We start from the raw sequence: 22,462 nt of genomic DNA, 5'->3' as shown, positions 1-22,462 counted from the left end.
TGCTGTATCAGCCGATTCCACTGCACATGGGGATGATGTAGAAGCATAGACAGGCCAAAATAAGCCAGAACAGAATGTCTGGTGTCTAGTCCGCTGTAACAAGAGGTTTTCACATGGCTTAGATAGGCAAATTGATACAATTGCTTTATTCACTGAGCTTGGGTATCGCAAAATAATATCAGCTGCTTGCAGATGGGTCCCTGCACCTCTGTACAATGGGATGGTTCAACCTTGCCTTTCACTCCATTTGCTGTATAATGTTATGAAAGTTGTGAAGGTATATAAAATAATATAATACAATATTATTAAATATAAGGCTTAGCAGGCTTCACCTATGCAAAAAACAAAACAAAAACAAAAACAGAGAGCTCTTCTTTATACTTTTTTTTAAATCTTAAAACCTACAAAATGCTAAAATGCTTAAAAATGTGGGGGGAAAAAACACGAAACACAACTTGAACAACTACAACTTAAAACCTGAAACCTGTAACCTCCAACTTTCATAGTTTTTTCTCATGGATGTCAATAAATGTTTTCCAAAATACCTTCTCTGGTGTTAAAAAAATGAACTACCCCTTTAAAAATAACAAATTGCTTAACAAATTTCGTTTTGCACAACGCTGACCCTTTTAACCAATCACACGCCCACTTGTTGAGCTTTTGAACAAAGTAGCCAATCAGATCATTTAGATTAGTAACCGCTGAAAATGCTAACGTTTAGGAGCGCTCGTTGCATTTTTCGCACTGGTAGTGGTCAATTATCTCGTTAAACAGCACCGTAAGATTATTGTCGCAGCTTCAGTGATTACAATGGACACAACACTCGGTATGCTGCACTGCTACAATGTTATCTCACAGAGCAACACGTTTTGTCTGAGTATATTAGCCAGATAGTGTTTGTGCCGTTTCAACATCACATAAACGTGTTTGTGTATTCATTTATCAACAATAATGATCATTAATACAACATCTAGAGCTATAACCGATTGTACTTTTGACACGATATTACAGAATTTTAGAGCTTGCACACCATTTTAAAATGTCTTTTTTGTTATTGTTTGCAGTTTATAGTTTGCTATAATTCTTATTAGTTTTTATTGCCCCTGATTTCAAATGACCCTTTAATAGAACTAAAGTCTGATGTTGATGTGAACTTGTGTTTATACACTTACAGTACTTTATTGCTGATTTAATTTTACGTTTTTAGTATTTTTGAATGATACAAATCTGAGATTTCAGTCTTTAGTAGATAAGATAAAAGCTATTTATTTTTTGTTTATTAATAAGTAGTTTTAAGTAATCTGGTCACATTCTATCCATCTGCAGGGTTCATAGATACAGTCATGTAAAACCTGGAAAAGTCATGGAATTTTGACAAAGCATTTTCCATGCCTGGAAAAGTTTTGGAAAAACAGAAAAACGTCATGGAAATTAGTTTAACAAATACCTGTATACTTGAATTAGGGATGTGCGATATTGGAAAAGTCTGACATTAAGATAATTTGTATTTATGTAATATATATAGCGCGAATACAGTTTCACCAGATGATTAAACAGGTTTATTTGGATTGATTGAGGGGGATTTTGTAGAGGAGTGAATCTCTCTCTATATATATAATCTATATATATATATATATATATATATATATATATATATATATATATATATATATATATATATATATATATATATATAATCTATATATATATATATATCTATATATATATATAAATTGCAAGCATATATAAATAAAATATAATAAAGATTAAAGTGAATTATAGTTTTCAGGTATTCACTATTCAGCTACAGATAATGAATAATCAGCAATACTCTGCAATGCTCTGAAATGTTAAAATTTTCACACAGTCACAGCACTAAAGGGACAGTTTACTCAAATATTAAAATTTACTCACTGTTTACTCACACCTCTTGTTTCAGTACTATACTATTTACTTTTAGTATGTAAAAATTTTCCGTTATTTTACTGATTTAATTCACCTTTAAGTTTTTAAATTTTAATCTCAAAAGTTAATTTTATTTAATATAAATTTTTAACTAACTAAGATAATAGTTCTAAGTAGGTTTAGTTGAATATCAACGCCACTGCTTGTTATTCCAGATATCAGAAAAAAAGCTGCCTTGGAGTCAGGAGGAGGAATTACTAAGACTGCCACAGAGTGACCTGACTTTGTCCTGCATGTTGCTGAGGTGAGTCCGGCGTTAGCATTGCTGTCCATGGTCCTACATCAGTCTGTTCTAAGGGAAAACTCCACTCAGAGACCCATGAATGACAGTTTTGAGTAGATAAAGCTCCTGTCAGCTGTTATGTATGGATTTTTTTTGCATATTGTGTCTCTATTATTGTCATCTGTACATTAGCAGGTTGGAGTTGTGGCTTTGTTTAGATGCACATATGTGTTCACTTGTGTGTATCTAAAGGTGGGGGAGGCATGTGTCCATGCATGCGTATGTGTGCGTGTGTGTGTGTGTGTGTGTGTGTGTGTGTGTGTGTGTGTGTGTGTGTGTGTGTGTGTGTGTGTGTGTGTGTGCAAGCATTCGTGCGTGTACGTGTGTAAATGTGAGAGGAGACACAGGGTGGGCGGGAAGGAAGGAGGGGTGGCTTGTTCTAACGGTTCTTTGAAAGAGATAAATGGCTTACAGATGGCCCAATCAATATATTCAAATGAGACATGTAAAGTAGCCGGGCAGCCGTCAGAGATCAGGCTTGGGTAGCTGAAAGGCACACAGCCAAGGAGACCTGAGTCTCTCTCTCTGTCCTTCAATCCACCTCACATACGCTCACAGACCCAAACCTCACCTGCCCTTTGGCCCAGCCTAACTGCTTTGAGCAGCCGTTAATGTTTCCAGCGCTAAATTAATTTATAGTTGTTGTATGGAAGTTTGTATGTTTTGAACAATGCATTTTGCATTGTTGACCAATCATAGCCCTGACACAGATCTTACACCCCTTTCAGATATTTCTATTAAATTAATATTTTCTATGGGATGCTTTTTACAATAATATATGTGTGCTTATACATTAGATTATTCAGTTTCAAAGCCAAAACTGGTACTAATTTAACAAAAAAAATTATTTGTTGGAGGAAAAGATTGAATAAAATTTTGAGAAACAGAAAAAATCAAGAGAAGCATGAAAAAAATCAACAATTTTGTTAAAATTTTGTGTTTTTTTCACATAAACTGTTTTGAATTTACACATATCTTTTTGTTCTTAAAAATGTTAGATGTTAGGTATTACAAAACTTGTTTAAATACACCAAAATATATTGCCTATATTTTCTGATAAAAAAAGGGGATGGAAACATTTATATATATATTTATTTATTTTTTTATTTTTTTATTTTACAATGGCCTATTTTATATGCAGTGAAATTTACATTGCATTGCCATTTGTTTATTTTTCACAAAACTGTCCGCATGTTGTTGAGTAATACAGAGAGATTAGCAGTGTGTCTGTGGGTGAGCAGGGAAAGGCTCTGGCCCCAGGGCAGCCTCCAGGGGAAAAATGTTCCCCTGACACAGATAACATCCAATTCCTCCCCTGTGAAATGCAAAAATCCACCCCGACATCAGCAAAGTGTTTTATCATCCTGTATCAGATCCAGCCTCTCTTATCGTTTTGTTACACACACTTACACGCAAACGTCCACTTCCTCGAAATCAAATTTGTGCAAAAAAATGAGGAAGATCCTGACAACTCTTCATGTATTTTTCTCCAACATAAGCAGTTACAAAGCACTGAAAAGCATCATGGAGACAAGCACGGCAGTGCTTTTGTTTAGTTGTCATGATATAATAATGCCTTATGGACAGTGATACAGAGAAATGAATACAGGTTTGACGATGTCCTTGACTAACTCCGCTAATGAAAAATAGGTAATATTTTGTTCATAGCTGACACTGAATAATGTCCCTAGGTATGAATAAAACACATTTTTACACTGACAGGGCTTCTTTTTTAACATCTTTTTATTGTGTCCACTATGACACCAAATTTAAACTGAAGTGTTTTTATAAAAGCCTTTATATAAGATAAGAAAGGAGTAAGAAAACAGTGCGAGGGATAAATACAATATTGATCATCAAATTGAAAAATGACTGCTTATATGTTTTTATCAAAAGCTTGATAAAATTTCAGAAAATTGTGAAGTTTTCATGTCCACTGTGTTCATTTATTACATTTTACCATTTGATGGTGGTTTTTGCTGCTAAAATTCCATTTACTTCACTGACAGTAACTGTAATGTTAATGAAAAATGTATAAATCATTCTATAGGTTAAAGAATCTAAAGATTCAATATTGCAAGTGAACAATATCACACACTAGGGCTGTGCAAATAATTGAAATCGAATCGCAATTGCAATTTAAATGTTGCGATTAGCTAATTGCAAAAGGCTGCGATATGAAATATATATATATATATATATATATATATATATATATATATATATATATATATATATATATATATATATATATATATATATATAGATTATATAGAATTTCCCCCACCCATAGCAAATGCGTGACTGCCGTCTGTGTGCAATATTGGAATATTTTGCTTTTAAAGTCTGGCTGCAGACTCAATGCAGATGCAATATGAGCTGCATGCAATGCTTTTGAATGGGCTAACCCCAGCCCTAACCCTACCCATCACAGTGACGTCACTAGCTTCATTGAGTGCATTGCGTTTGATATTGCGTCTCTGAGAGATGCAATCTCAGCTTGCATTATAAAGGCTGCATCCAGATACTATTGAAAAAAGCACCACAGACAGCCATATGAGTGTCTTGCTAAAAAGTCAACTAAAAGTATTTCCAGTGACAATCAATATAGTAGCTAGCAACAGTAAAGTACAATTTCAGAGTTGTTTGCAGCTGTTACACCATAAAAGAAAACATCACAAAGGCACCAGTGGATAACTAAAACCATAAGTCACTACTGTTTGCTCTAGAGAAAAATTTGTTTTTAATTTCTGAATATTTCTAAACTAGTGCTGTCAATAGTTTAAAAAAAATCGAATTACGAATTAGTTGCACTTTTTTTTTTTTTTTCGCGATTAATCGCATTTAAAAGACTGAAACTTGTAATTTTGGCTATTCAGATGTAAAAGTAATGTAAACGCAAGACAAAAACAAAAAAAGTTTCCACATACAATGTTTCCATCAAAACTAGATTGATTCCGTAAAAAAATTAACATTCTTCAGAAATGTGAACAACATTCACATATGTTGTTTTGACCTGCTTCTAACTCTCATTTAGTACAGTATAAACCCATAATGACTATCTGTACAATAATAGATGATAGATAAATCATGTCTAAAAAATGAATCCCCTCACCTCTATGCATTCTGATGGTGTTGATGAGAAACTGTAGGACGTGTTGGCCTTCTCCATGAGAGCTTCTTGCCTTGCCCTCTGTCTGCTAACCCAGTAAAAGGGTCCTTGGCCTATTAATTGCCTTGACAGTGATAAAGGAAACGAAAGGGGATGCTATTTGTCTTTAATGCAATACCTCGCATATTACCCAGAGACAAATTGAAAGTGTTTCCTAACATGAGCTGCTCTCATTTTTCTCCTAGCATTCGAGAAGGTGAAAGAGGTAGGTCATGGGTAGAGACTTGAGGGTGTTTGGGGCCATGGAGAAAGGTTTCTGCACCTCATTCTTTCTGGTGTCAGAGACCTGAATATGTGCGTGTTGTATGCACGTAGGCCAGCACCTGTGAGCAGTCAGGGGTCAAATGTCAAGGAGAGGGCAGGCCCTAAGTGGCTAGAGGGTTTTGTGGGGGTTCGTGACAAACGTAGAAGAGAAAGGGCTGCTCCTCTGTGAAATGACCATTGTTAATCCTGCCAGCGACACGTGGCCTCTTGTCCAGTCTGCTGTTTTGTGAATCCGCCTACTCGCAACGAAGCTTCACTCAGCTGCTGACCTTGGCTTGCCCTGCCTTACAAAAGCAACAAAGATGAATGCCTTTTTGGTGAGCCGCTCGCACCATTATCTTCCACACTTGTCATTTCCTTGAGTGGCTCATCCTAACGTGACCTGCACTGAGTCAGGTCTGACGTTTTTCTTTGTGCATAATGTCCACATATATAAACTCCTTTCTTCAACAGAGTCATGCTTAGATTTCTGGGAGGGCTTGAGGGATCTTAGTTCATCAAGTATGTTAAACGGTTTCTTTGCTTGAAATACATCCTGTTTTAAATTAATGATTAAAATTGATCCTTAAGAGGCATTTTCGTAGTTCATATACGTATTGGCAAAAGTGCTCCCTTTTAGGGGGTTTGCACTTCAGGGACTAGAAATTATTTTAGTTTACCCGTTGATGGGATTAAGTTAGCTCCTATTTCAGAGTATGGTCTAATGCCACATTCAAGATGTCTGAGGTGGGAATTAGGGTTGGGTCGATGGATGATGCTATCGTCTATCGTCGATGGCTGATAGACATCATGATGCTAATCCTCCGCCCTGTCGCAGCAGCAACCTGCTCGCAAAAAATACATACGGCCCCATTAACACTAATACGCCTTAGTTTTAAAATGGCATTTTAGAATGAAAACGATTCACGTCTACAATGGCGTTTTATTTAGCATTTCTGAAAAGCCCTCCTTTCACACTATACTGCTGAAAACGCACATCACGTGACCACACACGCATACAAACACACACACTCTGTCATGGGCTGCAGTGTAGACTATGCGCACATCTGACTCTGAGCTCCAGGCAGTCAGCGGGTGCTTTGAGCACAAAACCCCAGAGAGCAATGCACATAGGACAATTTATTAAGGATGTACCATTGGATCACGTCTCACTATAGTTGTTAAACATGTTATTTAATTAATCTTGTCTCTACCTAACGACTTTTCTATCTTTTGAATCTATCAGGTAACGTGTCACAGCATCAGTACACTGCTTTAATCTTTCGCTTTCAGACTTGTACTTAGTAATTTTTGCGAAAACCTCAGATACTGTTGGTTGGTTCCTGTTGGTTGTGCACTTTTTTCTAATCAAGTTTGTCGAGGCCATTTTAACGACGCAGATCACTCTGCCTATTCATGCCAGAGTCCCGTGGTGATTGACAGGTGGGAATTTATGTGTAACTTATCTTTATTTATTTATGATTTGGTTATGGGTAAAACAAAGACCCTGCGGGTCAGGTAGTTGAAACGATAGGCTACAAATAATTAATTCCCTCCCACCTACGATGACGATTCTATTGTCCATCGCGATGTTTCACATTAGACATTGTTTGATGCCAAATTGGTCGACATTGCCCAAACCTAGTGGAAATATTAAGGTTGACCTCAAGAAGCTATATGATTTCACAGGGGAAAAAAGTGTTCTGCCAATTCTTAACGTTCCAGATGTTACATTGATACAGCTGCTTATGTGAGTTTTTGACTTACAAATGATTTTTAGTATATACCTTGTCACAGCTATATAGTTTGTGCAGCAAAAAAACAGACAAACTTGGGTCCACAATATATTTGTTGGTGACCGCCTTCTTGGAAATCACCCCCCCCCCCCCCCCCCAATTTTCCAATATGAATTTTTTATTGTCATTATAGCAGAGATAATGTTCTCTTTTTGGGCTCTATTTTGACGGTCCATGCGCAGATCACAAAACGCAGGGCGCAAACGCTTTCAGGGCATGTCAGGACGCATTTTTGCTAATTTAAATTAAATTAAATGGTCTAAAAGGGTTGAGTTTATTTTCTTAATGAGTTATAGGTGTGTTTTGAGAATAAACCAATTAGAGCCTCATCTCCCATTCCCTTTAAGAGCCAGCTGCGTCGCTCCATAAGCGCATTTTGATGTAAAGTAAGTTCACTTTCGCTTTTGCTCTCGTGGATAGGGAAACCTTTATGCACAGACATCAATTAGCCTATAAATAATTAATTTTGTTTGTTAAGCGCAAATATTTGTTTCAAAACTATTTTTAAATTCATATATATATATATATATATATATATATATATATATATATATATATATATATATATATATATATATATATATATATATATCCTTAAGATATTTTATATTTTCCATATGTAAAGATATTTGCATATTGCTCTGCATCTTGTTTGTATTGTGTAAGCCAGGCGCACTTTGCGCCAGACATTAGACTGACTTTGTTCTGGTCTAAAGAACAGACTATTTACAGTTTCTCAAAATAGCAACGCGCCAAAACACGCCTGCTTTTTTAGACCAGAACGCCTATGGGCGCACATTTTAGCGCAAATGCATTTGCTATTTAAACAGCGTGGCTCAACACCTCAAAATGACCCTTGCGCCGAGCTAAAAGTACCAAAAGAGTATTGCGCCGCGCCTTGCGCCACATTGCGCCGGGTGTATGGGGCCCTTTGTGTTTTTCAATACAACCCTCTGATTGGTGTAATTTTCTGCACATCATCATGGGTAAGAGGCTGTTAAGTTGAATTAAAGCAAACAGATGTCTTCAACAAATGTGTTTTTGAGCAACAGAACTGGTGACTATATTTCCTACAGTTGACTTACATAATCACCTGGTGTAAAATATATAATTTCGAAGTGTTTGTGATCCTTTTTATTTATATTCAATGTTAATTGTTAGCTCCAAAAGTTCCATAGGAAATGATACTCTTTCAGTTGAACTTTTAATTGATCTTGTTGGTAATTTCCGTGGTTTCACACTCTGTTGCCATCATAGTCATGCTCTTTATTACATTTCTAAATGTCATTGCGACATAATTTATTATGTAAAGCATTTATACAACTGGAATTAAAGTGATTGGCTCATTTTTTCAGTTACTTTGTTGGATGGAAAATTAGCAATTAGTTTTTTTTTTTACTTCAAACATTTAATTTGAAAAAAAAAAGTATATGTCAAAAACTAATTTTATATAAAAGAAATCAAGGAAATAAACAAAAAACATGACAAGCAATCAAAGCCAATCTGAAAAACTTTGTTTGTGCTGCACAGGACTTTATCATGTTCAAAAGTGTCTGATATTCAATCATCACTGATTAAATTGCCCAAGGTAAGACTATCTTTTCTAGTTCTCACATTTTGAGGAAAAAAACTAAATACGATTATGCATATGCACAAATTATACAGAGATGAGAATAGTATTAATGTGGCATAATTATTTGACAGGATATACTTACACACCGATTAGCATATCAGCAAGACCAGACAAAGATAGAGAGGTAGTGAGTGAGAAATGAACATTGAGAGATAAGAGGCTTCCCCAGTTCTTCCACATGGACACACACACACACACACACACACACACACACACACACACACACATGAACATACAATTCCCAAATGTAGATTAAGAGGTGTGATTTTGGGGGATACATATGCCAGCTACCTTATCAAGAATAAATGCATACATAATACCAGTTTTATTTTATTTATTTGTTTATTTATTTAATTTTATTCTATTTTATGTATGTATTTTTTTATTTATTACATTTTTATTAATTAATTTTATTAGTTTTTTATTTTATTTATAATTAATTAATTTGTTCATTTATTTATTTTATCTTTATTTTATTTTATTTTAAATATACATTTTTTGAACATTCCATGCATTGCAAAATTAATATAATGCTAATGAAGATTAATGAAAAAACAAATTCTCTCAAATATGTCTAAAGCCGCCACTGAACTAGCTGGATGCTAAACATCTAATGCTACAGAAAAGGCTGTCTTTTGTTAATGCAGTAAAAAAAACTGCAGGAGTGCAGGTTGCGGTTTGGCTCTGTCATTCAAAGGGACTTGTAGATAAAGTGCTGACTGTCTGAGCTGGGCATCTGAGATCTCTGTATCTCCATGTTGTTCTGTGTATAGCAATACGTCTATCTGTCCTCACTCGTGTCGTATTGGCTCCCTGCTGTCGATACCCACAGTGCGGTGTCGTCCTGACTAATGCACTTCTGCTTAGTGCATACATCATTGCCAGTTGCATTGCTGTATTGATTATCATCATCAGAGGAATCTTAAATCACATAGACTAATATCAGAGGAGAGATGTTAGCAACACTTGCTTGTAGGTGGTCTGGCTCTGTGTGTGGAAATCTGCTTTATTGGAGTTTTTTTGTGTTTATTGTTTATTTATTATTCATACTTTTTCGTGCTTAGATTAAATTAATAAAACATTCTTACTCTGTAATTTTTATTTAGTTTTTTATTATTTACATTTTTTATTTATTTATTTATCCAATAATAACATCAAATGACGTTGATATTTGGTTGATTTTATGTTGCGTTAAAAAGTGACCAAAATCCAACTTCGAGAAAACATCTTAAACTAACGTTATATTGATATTACATACATTGCATCGGCCTGATGTTGGGTTCTGACATCAAAATGATTTTCATTTCCAAACAAAATGCAACGTCCCCACAATGTTGGGGTACAATGTCAATCTCACAATCGGTCATGTTGACTTCTTGTGCCTGCTGGGTGTTTAAGGCCATTTCAGTCATCATACAGTAAGCATCTGTCATCTTCTGATCGGTGGCATTCTTCTGAACAGTCTCTGGGTCAATGAGTGTAAAGATTTTCTTGGACACTTTTTAACGCTTGCAAACAGTTTGCTGCAATTATAAACTGTGCGATTTAATGGGACAGGAATCACAGGACTAATTTTTCTAATCCCAAAGACAAGAAAAAATTGTGAATGCAGGATGAAGGAAAGAAGTGGAGGAAAAGCATCGATACATCATTAAAAATGTACTCAAGGGAAAGTAAAAGTATTTTTAAAACTACTTGGTAAATTACAATTCCTGAGAAAAACTACTTAATAACAGTAGTTTGAGTGTTTGTAATTTGTTACTTTACACCACTGCAAACAACATTTTTAGAACTGGGAGTTCTGCAGAATTAGAAAAATTAAGTAAAATAAAATATTATAACTCAATTAATTTTATTAGTATAATTATTATTATATATTCACTTTTTGAAATTAGTCAAACATTTTACCAGTCAGGGTAAAATTTGTAGAAATTGTGAGGAAATTATGTACTGAAATGCAGCAATTCAAAAATTGTGATTTCTATAGTAAAAGTAAAATGAAAAGTCAAAGTACATTTAACAAAATATTAGACTTCATTAGACTCAAAATAAATTTATTTTTTATTTTGAAAATTTACTGTAGATTTTGTTTATGGTTAGTATATTGTAGAAATTTTAAAGTAATAAACTCTCAAAGTCTTCATGTTTTATTGTGGATATTTTATTCTATATTTATCTATTTTTTATCATAAGTTCTTCCATTTGTTGATTTGTCAGACAAATAATTACCCATTCTTGGTTTTACAGTTGAAAGATGTCTACCTAGAGTTTTTCCTAATGCACTGCTTTGATTTTGCCTATGAAGCTCTTCCCCCATTAGGGACTAACTTGGCAATGCCAAAGTCAGTAGAGGCTCTGTGATTTTTGTCAACTGTGACATCCAGCACGAATGCGAGTCTGATACGGCCCCTGAGGATATCAAGTCACCCAACTCATGAGTCTGTAATTTTCTGCTTCCACGTGCTGGATGCAATAATAATCAAACTAGAATGACTTTGTAACTACCCCATCTCTTTTGTACAGCTTCACTCATGCCCACTGCCCTAATTGAATCACCACCGAGTCACTGTATCAATTCTAACTTTGGTATTAGGGTTTAATCAGGCATGCCGGGGACCAGCTTGGTGAGGTGAGGGGGTCCTTTGTGTGGCGCCCATCTGTTTGTGACACAAGGCCCAGTTGGGACCCAGAGGGTGCCGCCAAGACACAAAACACAACAAACACACACACAAACACACACACACACACACACACACACACACACACACACACACACACACACACACACACACACACACACACACACACACACACACACAAATCAGACAAACACTTGGGTAAGGTGCTAGTACATCCACCCTCCCTTAGTGCTCTTTATAAAACACTGGCTCATAAAAATTGCACACACACACACACACACACATGTATATGAAGAGTTCAGATGCAAAAAAACACTAAATGCCATCAAAAATTTTCTTAATTGAGCATTTTTTTAAGCTCTTGTTTGTAGGTTCAGTAACTTCACTTATATGGAAATGAATATGTTTTTTCATTGGCTTTAAAGGGAAATAACTGAACATAAACATAGGAGGTTGAGAAAATTATTTATGTCATCATTAATTATTTATATATACATATACTCACCAGCCATTTTATTAGGTAAATCTGTCCAACTGCTCGTTAACACAAATTTCTTATCAGCCATTCACATGGCAGCAACTTAATACATAGGCATGTAGACATGCTTCAGAAATTGCTGATCTACTGGGATTTTCACGCACAACCATATTTAGGGTTTACAAAGAATGGTCTGAAAAAGAGAAAATATCCAGTAGGGTTGTAACGGTATGAATTTTTCACGGTATGATAATCGTCTAAAACAATACCACGGTTTGACGGTTTCGCGGTATACGGTATGTTACAAATGTTACAAAATAATAGAACAGTGAAGCAAATTTGACTTTTTCCAAATAATATATTTTTAGTTACTATAAACAACACCACTTACAATGAACAAATAAAAATAAGAAAATAATAAATAATGTCTCAAAGTCCAAATAAATCCAAATAAACATGGTGCAAATCCTCAGTAAAAAATAGATATAAATATTTACTATACTATAAATAGTTACATAACGAAACTAGATTCAATATGGAACATCCTTAGGTTTTATGTGCCAGCATGGATATGGTTGTCTGTGAATATGGATTTGGATATGGTTGTCTGCAATGCAGACAAACAGCTGCATCTTCATTTGCGTCTTTTGAAAACAGCAAGAGCAGCAGTTCGTCTTTGCTGTGTCACTGTTTTGTCATGTTTCTGTGCTGCTGTGCATGCAAAAGTATTTAGTATGAGAATTATTTCATGCAAAACTTTTTTTTTTTGCGTTTTATTTAGCCGCGCATAAATGTATGCATATCTCTCATTCCGTGTTGTTTAAAAAGCTTGGTCCACAAACAAAAGCGAAACCTATGCTTATTGGTTGTGATATAGCGAGTTTGAACCAATCTGGGCATGGAGGAGGGACAATGCATCAATGTATCATGTCTGATTTGTCCGGAGACACAGTGACGAGCGTTTCTTTGTCAAATCAGCGTTGTCAAATGTTGATGACGTAACCGCACTGATTCCGGAAAAGTACGCGAATGTTATGTGATACAGCACTGGAAAGCTGAGATTCTCTTCTTTATGCCAATCTTTGAATTGTATGAATCGGATCAGCGGATCAAAAGTTATTAAACATTTAAGAGCAATACTTATTTTTAGCCGCGGGCGGCTGTCTCGGTCTTTAAGGGTTAAAACCGTTGATATGCAATTGTTCATGGTATGATAATCGTGCACGTTCAAATCGTGGTAAACCGTCATACCGGTATATTGTTACAACCCTAATATCCAGTGAGCGGCAGTTCTGTGGGTGCTAATGCCTTGTTGATGTCAGAGGTCAGAGGAGAATGGCCAGACTGATTTGAGCTGATAGAAAGGCAACAGTTACTCAAATAACAATTGGTTACAATGCAGAAGAGCATCTCTGAACACACAACACATCCAACCTTGAGGCGGATGGGCTACAGCAGCAGAAGACCACACCGGGTGCCACTCCTGTCAGCTAAGAACAGGAAACTGAGGCTACAATTCGCACAGGCTACAATTCGTCACCAATATTGGTCAAAAAAAGATTGGAAAACGTTGCCTGGTCTGATTATTCTGGGTTTCTGCTGCGACATTCAGGATGGAACGGGAGATTCGCACCATGGATGTGCATCCCACATCTGCACCATATTGACATGATGCTGTCATGTCATTATGGACAAAAGTCAGAGGAATATAATTCAATATTGTTGAATCTATGCAATATATGTTGAATCTATCTACTGCATTAAGGCAGTTCTGAAGGCAAAAGGAACTCCAACCCGGTAATAGTAAGGTGTACCTATTAAAGTGGCCGGTGAGTGTATATATGAACTATATATCACACTTGTAGCACTGCAATATGGCCACACGCTCGTAATTTGCCTCAGTTTGTAGGTTTGCATTGAATTTGTATGTAACTTACTAGTGCAAATGCTTTATTTCGCATTTGGTGTTATTTTGGTCTTAACACAATATAAAAGGCTTCTGTTGCCACCTAATGGTTCGACATGCCCTTAACAATACCTAACAGTGCATTTTCATGTGGACAGAGATTTTTTTTTTAAAGGGCTATGACACCCCCCACTTTCGATTTAGGTCTATCTCAGAATTTAACAAAAAAATGCATCATAATGGGCGTAGAGCTCCGCGATCAGAGGCAGGAGTGGGCGTGGCCAGCAGAGCAGGAAAGATGAGGGAAGTGAACCAGTGTCGGCTCACAAAACACAAACCGTGAGGAGGCCCATGATTTTATAGTTTACAAAGTTAAAATGCAAAGAAATAAACAACAATTTAATGCCCTGCTACATTTATTATTCGTAATTTCATACACACAATCACAATTTATACAATTGTTAAGATAATAAATAAATAAATAAAAATAAAGAGCACTTAAATCAGCACTTTTCCCTCAATCTCCAGGGGCCTCATGTAACAACGCTGCGTACGCACAAAAACTTTGCGTACGCCAGGTTTCACGCTCAGAATCGCTTACGTTTGGATTTACTAACAATGAACTGAACGTGGGAATGTGCGCAGCTTCACGGCAGCTTTCTGGCAGGCGTACGCACATTTTTTGTGCGTGTCTGTTTTATTTCCATTGGCGACTCCTAGAGGCAGTTGTGTTAAATTCCTCTCTACAAAGTGTCTGAGCCTTGCAATGGCAGCTGTATATGAGACGGGTTCAGCAGGTATATAAGGTTTCCATACCATACATTTGACTAGCTAAACATTAAAGCACAATTTGCAGCAGTCGCCTGTTTTCCCAATGTAATCTGAGCAATCTACTGCACGCACATTGCTATAAAGACACTATCTGAAGATGAATTTGCATGCGTGAATCAGAAACATTTCCATTCAATAAATGTGCAAATAAAATTTGATGCACAAACTTATTGATGATTCCTACTTGTCTTTCTCGTGATAAATAGTTGGCAAAATCTGATATGAAGCGGGGGAAAAAAGAAGAAAGAGTTCATCAGACGCTGGATTCGAGCCGAGTCCATGCTCGAACGTATTAATTCATGAACATGTGTCTAACGAGTAGCGCCACTGAAACTGTTAAGCGTCCTGCAACATTTTACAGATATATAAACCACACTATTTCTTTTATTAATGCACTCAGTGCAATGTTCAGACCCAACTGTGTTGACCGCATCAGCTAAACTCTCCCACTCTATTCTCTACTCTACTCTATAAATCTTTTTTTCTTTTGTTGTTAATTCCGGAGAACAAACTTGCAAATAACACCGCTTTTCTCCGGTCTACCTCCGAAAGCAGCACCTCCAATTCACATTCTGTTCAAAGTTTCTCTTTTTGCTTGCTTTTGCCATTGCTTTTTCGTTGGGTTTTGCCATTAGCATAGTCATTAGCATATTCATACGGGGGCGGAGGCAGGGAGGGGTTTTGTGCTCGTGCATGTTGCGCTCAGTTTCACGTTCATTCAGATGTACAAAAGAATATGCGTGAGATTCGGCGTACGCAGTGTTTCATACATCTGAATTTTTTTCTGCGTACGCACATTTACAGCTTTGTGCGTACGCAATGTTTTAGTAAGATTTCCACGCAAGTCTTCGTACATGAGGCCCCAGGTCTGAATGCAGACTCAGTGCAGCAGGTCTCTTGCCCTGTCTATTTTAACCATTAACCCTGCTGGTATTCTGGAGGATTTAGGCAAACATAGCAGCACGGTGATGTGTCTAAATGTGAACCAACTCCTGATAAAAGACAACGTCCACCACTCTCCAATTCTCGTACTGCTTTCCTGACAAAAATGCTTGCTGCACACAAACAGCTTGGCTGTATCGGCCCTGTCAGCATTTTGGGGACAAACATGCAACAAACCCCGTCAATCATCGAAACAAACATATACGACCCTTAATGAACGGCTAAATACTGTGTACCGTGGGTCCGTGGATGCGGTTTCATCCTTTTCATCAAGGCAGGATCTCACAGCTTGCCACTGGCAGGTCTGTATTGCCTTCGGAATGCACGCGCAGTAATGAATAATTAAGAAGCAGGCTTTTCTCATAGGATAAGAAAACTCAGCTATGAATAATAATGAGAAACCGACGCGCCATCTTTGCACTTGCAGTTTTGTGCTACGTCGACGATTTTGATCCCGCCCCAAAAATCATTTTAAACCCGGAAGCTGAAATTAGCTGACAAAAGCTCAAAATGATCCAGTTTTCCCCACAATCAAAGCTGACAGGTGCTAACATTGTCCTAACTGATACTCAACACACACAAATCTGTTAAAATCTCAAAAAAAAGTACTCGAGGGTTTCTTGAACCTTTAAAATGAAGGTGGAGAAAGCTCATGTTGACATAGCCTTGTTTGATTGCGTAATTGTGTATATGGCTGCCCATCATATTAGAGTTGTAATGGTATGTGTATTCATCTTAAACTGGTTCTTGTACTCAATGCTTAATACAGTCAGTCCAGATGTGCCAGCTACTGGAGCTAGGCAAAAAAGTCAACGGCAGTACAACAACATAGGACAGGAAATGCGTCTTTGCTTCTAAAATGGAGGAATGGTTTTATGGAATAGGGTTTCCTCCACCATGTTGCTGTCAAATATAACAGTTGTCAGGTCAACTTGCTTCTGTAAACAGAATCTCACAACGCTAGCTCCACCTCTGATTTTTTTTTTTCATTGGTCCACTGCTTTGGAACCGACATTGATGAGTGGAACTCTGTGCACCACCTTTTTATTTATCTAAAATTAACTATGACATGCCATGTTATACCAATTCCATTTTTGTGATTGAATTTTAGCAATGAGGAAATCATAAAGAGACTTATCTATGGATAAACCATTGAGTAACTGATAATCTACCTGTAATGATAATTCACATAGAAAAGAATAAAAGCTGTTGTTGATTTACTGCTTCTAGGCAGTATTCATGTCAGCTAAAAAGTGCATTGAATTGTATACAGTATCTACATGTTTTGGAGTTTTGCTAAAATATTGGAAGAGCCCAGTTTTCTCAATGGTCCTGCCTAGTTATTTTATCTCTCACAAGGCAAACAGCCAGCCAGACAACAAGAATCTCTTTTGTATAATTTGTGTATTGCCTGATTTCCCCCCTTCATCTCTCTCTCTCTCTCTTTCTCGACTGGCTCTCTGCCTAATATTTTCACATGGCAGCTCATCGAGTCGGTGATGTAGATATTGCAGTGACTGCTATTACAGGCCAGTTGGGGAGGGCTGCTTTATTTGTCCCTTCAGTTGCAATTGATTGTGACAGTGGTGCTGGCCCCTGCCCTGCCTTTGGATGGGGCCCCGAATGAATGGGGGAGCCGTTTAGGTTGACTCCAATTCTTCTGTCCCATCACTCAGCTGAGGTCATGACCCCACTGTAAAGAGGCTGAAAGGGGCGACTGCTGATTCCTGATTTTGGGGTGAACTCATCAGCTATAGAGGACACTGTCTCGTCTCCCTTTCTGAAGATGTTAGTCATTTTTTTTCAGTAAGGTAGTGCTAAGCAGAGCGTCCCGCAGAGAGAGCCTGTCCTGGCTCAGCAGGTGTAGCTGATCACTGCGCTTGGAGCATAAGACTGGAAGAGCACTGCCGCAACCCAAACAAATGGCTTTACAGGCTCTCGACACGCACTCCCATATGGAGACGCCGGACACTATTAATGCTAATGTGATTTTCAGTGGTGTATTTAGATTTTTTTTAATTGGTGGTGGGGTTTAATTGGTGGGATTTTGTGCTTTAAGTTTAAATCTAAGGTGAATGATGACAAAACAATATTTTTTGATTTTGGCGTTTAGATTTAGATTAACATTTTTATATACATATATCAAATATGTTTTTTGAATATTTAGAGTTAAACTAGTTCTCAGTTAAACAATAAGAGCTAAAATAAATGCAAGATGGCATTATCTACTGCAGATTTTTAATAATATAAATTATTAAGCTGTATTTTTTATTACAAAAAATGATTTCACACTATAGTCTAATTTGTTTTAAAAGTCCCACCAGTGATGATATACAGTTGTATCGCTCTGCTACAAGTGCTGTAGTTTGAAATTATACTCAGTTTTTCTCCTCTAAGGGCTTATTATGCGGTCTCTGTCGCCATCTTGTGGTAGAACATCAACTGTCTTTGCTCTGCCTAGTATGACGGATACCGACGTGTTGTATCTCTGAAATTATGAATATTTAAAATAGGCACTGTCCTTTCATATGATCTGCATAGTTGCAATCTAAACAACTACATTCTTCCCTAAAAAGCCTCAAAAGTACATTATGTTGTCCAACAGCAGCAATTTTTGTCAAACTGTAGTGAGTTTATTGATCTGCTGTCACCTTATGTGGGCGGAGTAATACACAAGGGTGAGAAGGCTGTACTAGTGCTGTTATTGCAGAACACGGCTATCAGCCAATGAGATTTGAGAACCAGACGAAACTGTTCAAATATATTGAATATATCACTCTGAAATATAAATAAAAAACTTACATTACAAAATATTATTGCTATATTGTACAGGTTAATTTGTGTCTGCATTAGCATCATGTGCTTACAATGTTTGTAGCATTTATTAATTTAGGTTAACACTGTTTTATAACATATTAATGCATTAGAAAGTTTCAAATGTATTGAAAGCATAACTTGAAATGTAAGTGAAAAAAAATATATATAAGCTAAAATAAATGCAAGTTGGCATTAATTATCTACTGCAATTTTTTTATAATATAAATCAATAAGTATTAGGCTATATTTTCTATTACAAAAAAATAATCGCACATACTTTAGTCTAATTTGTTTTAAAAGTGTCCAACCAGTGACGATATACAGCCATATTGCACTGCTACGATATAATGTGTAGAAATTAAAATTAAACAAGATTAACTTCTCAAAAATATCATGTTTTTTAAATAAATCTCAATATTGGGTTAATTTGAACAAAAATATTTTAAAAACCATAACGTTCTGGAAGCATAACAATAAATATATATATCATTTTATGAATAAAGAATTCAAGCATTTCTTCTCATTATAAAGCAAAATCAGTTAATGTATGCATCATACTGGAAAAAAAAAAACCCCACATCCAATCAGTCCAGCACCATAAAATTTGTGAAGAGTGTGTATATATGCTCATGATGTATAGAGTCCTAAGCACAGTGGATCTGTACATCAATCAATACGATGATGTTTACACTGGAAAGTCTCATTCTCATGTTTACACATTCCCTCAAGGCAAAGCACTCTTACCACAGACTGCTGATAGTTAGTCACAGCTTACTGCCAAGTACACTGAGGGCTGTTGCTGAAAGGTTACAAAAGGTTAGTATGGTGCTTTTCCTTTTGAGATGCACTGGCATGGACTGCCATGCAGATGGAGGGGTTGGGTGGCTGTCACAGTGTGTTTATGTGTGTGCCTGGGTCTCTCTGAAGTGCTGAAAGTGTGTTAGACTGAGTGTGGCATTGCCAACTCTCGCAAGACAAGTATGTGACCACAGCATTCAAGATTATTTATAACCAGTTATGTTTTACCATTAAATGTGGCTGCAATGTATTAAACTGAAAAAAGATGTTATTTAAACCCCTAAACTGTCACTGTCTTGCCACCAGGACACCTAAATTAATCGAAACATCACTTTTTTGTCATTAAATCCTAACAAACTATTTATCTTCAGAAAGGTCCAAGACTTCTGAATAAGTATTTTACCACTGTTTTTGTTACATAGGAAGACTAATGGATTAAAGAAACATTTACTGTCACACTACAGTCTGTGGGACCATTTACGGATAAATTTTTAAACCATATTATTGTAGTCTAAACATAAAGTAATCATGAAAACTATTGCTCTTTTGAAAGCTTGCAATGTGTACTTTCCATATCTTTTGTGATAGATTTTACTGAGCAACAGTTATTTGTTATTTTGAAACAAGGATACTCATCAGTCATATAAAGCATTCCTTTGCTACAGCAATCAACATGTTTTTGTTTAGATGTTTTTTGGAGGCTACGGTCAACTTAAATAACACCAAACTGCCCATATTACTGTAGAATTTCACAACAAAATACAGAAAATGTACCCCCTCAAACCATAGGGGTTGCCCTTGTATGTTCACCACTGGAAACTGAATGTCACCTGGTGGTCATGTCTGGTACTGCGGACGCACAAAATCTTACTGAAAGCTCTTTTTTTGAGATATCAACTTTAAATTTGGAATATATTGTTTTTGATATATTAAGCTTTTATTTTCGGTCTATTGTAGGCTAAAACATGTTTTGTAAAATACATATTCCAGGTATTATATTAACATATTCATTGTTTTATTATTTTCATGAACACAAAGGCACATAAGTTTACTTAAAAATGAGACCAAGCTTAAAGCTGTGCACCAAAACATTGAAGATTGGCAAACATTTAAAGCTAATTACAGGGTGCAATGTTTAGTGCATTACAAAATGTAAGTACACATTTGCCTTATAAAAGAATGCCATCCCATTCATGTCAATTTAATCTACTAATTATCATTAATAATCAAGCTCCCAATTAAGTGGTACATTCTGCTATTTTGGTACTTTTGACTGTGGAAATGAAAGTAGATGCAGAGTAGTTCCAGAGATAAAAAACCAACAAACAAATTTTGCTGTATTGTCTCAAATATTGCTACTCGTTTTGATTAAAGCTGTCGCAAAGTCATTTTAGGCTCCAGAAATCTGATAATGTCTCACAAAATTATGGAGGGACTGATTAATGCACTGAGTAGAAACGGAAGTTTTATTTGGCCTAATATTATTATTATTACTAATACTGATATACAATATAGCTAAATAGATGTAAAGACATAATAAGTAAGATATGATACTAAACAGACCCTGAACACTAATCAGTATGAATCAATGGATTGAAGAAAGCTAAGCAATGCTTCAAATGAAAAAAAAAAAAAAACATTTTAAATTAAAAACCATATAGCATTAAAAAAAGCACCAAAATTGCAAACCACATTGCACATTTTTTTAAATGTAACTTAAAACAAACAAGCCAACAACTAAAAAAATAAAAATAATTGTGTGTTATAAGCAGACTTGGCAACTCTGGAGTTCACTCTCCTCCTCAGCCGGGCTCCATATGCCGGCTCACGCTGCCCTCCTCCTCTCGGTCTGCCCTCTCTGTCTACACTGGCTGCACAAATTAGCACAATGCTCAGGCAGGGCTCCTCAGCTGGCCTCCACACCCCACTTGACATGGGCCTGACCTCTCCAGTGTGTGTCTCTGTGGCCCCGGCTGGGCCCTTTCTGGCTGCCTGTCACTCCCACTGCCCGCCGTGCCTGTGCCAGCGGAGGAGGCGGGACAGGGAGGCAGGAGGCGGGACACAGACTGCCAGGTTTGGGTGAGGAAGTGGGGATGGATGGGAAGGTGGACTTTTCCAGGGAGCCTCTGGGGTTGCCTGGTCAATTAAATTCACATTGTGGATAAATGATTTGCAAATGATATACAAACAAGTAAGTGTCTTCGAGAGCTCTTTTCGACATGGGTTATTAACAAGTGAGCTAAAAGCAGGGGCTCATCTGCCAATGTGCAATACACAGATACTTACCTGTACAGGACACTGATAAACCAGACTGTCAGTGATCCTTAAAGGAGCATTGTCTTTGGTCTAGATAAATATAAATAGGTAGACCTTCTCCAAGCTTATATTTGTTTGATTTAGTTGCTAAATTGGGGTTTCTTTTTCTATATAAATACCACTACTACTACTACTACTACTACAATATATTACATGTTTAAATTTATTTATGTATTTATTTATTTAACATTTATTTTATCTTATATAATCTTATCTTATATACACACACAAAATATACAATAAATAAATATTAAAAAAAACAAATACATTTAAGAACATATATGTTGATATGAAATTGATCATTTATTTATTATTTTGGCATTAATACAGAAAACGGTAATGTTTATTATTTGATCATAATGTATATTAATTGTATTTATCAAAATAGTGGGTGCATGTGTCTGTGTGTACAACAAACATTTATTATAAATATTAATATTATATGTTATTGTAATTTACATATTACATTATTATTTAACGTTTTATATGTAGTATAATTATATATATTTAATATATATATATATATATATATATATATATATATATATATATATATATATATATATATATATATATATATATATATATATATATATATATATGTGTGTGTGTGTGTGTGTTTATTTTTTGTATATAATTTGAG

The 22,462-nt window shown here is 36.1% G+C and overlaps 1 protein-coding gene across 1 annotated transcript in view; it reads left to right on the top strand.

Annotated features, from left to right (window-relative positions):
* Positions 1-693: 693 nt before the first annotated feature.
* Positions 694-22,462, top strand: part of lhx1a (LIM homeobox 1a) — a 75,003-nt gene continuing 53,234 nt past the window's right edge. The window contains exons 1-2 of the mRNA XM_073922738.1: positions 694-826; positions 2,121-2,209. Coding sequence (XP_073778839.1) covers positions 2,199-2,209 — 11 coding nt within the window. The 5' untranslated portion in view covers positions 694-826; positions 2,121-2,198. The remainder of the gene's footprint in view (positions 827-2,120; positions 2,210-22,462) is intronic.

Source organism: Danio rerio, chromosome 15 (genome assembly GCF_049306965.1).
Source record: "Danio rerio strain Tuebingen ecotype United States chromosome 15, GRCz12tu, whole genome shotgun sequence".
NCBI lineage: Eukaryota > Metazoa > Chordata > Actinopteri > Cypriniformes > Danionidae > Danio > Danio rerio.
Note: the sequence above shows the minus strand (reverse complement) of the source record. Positions and strands in the feature narration are given on the sequence as shown.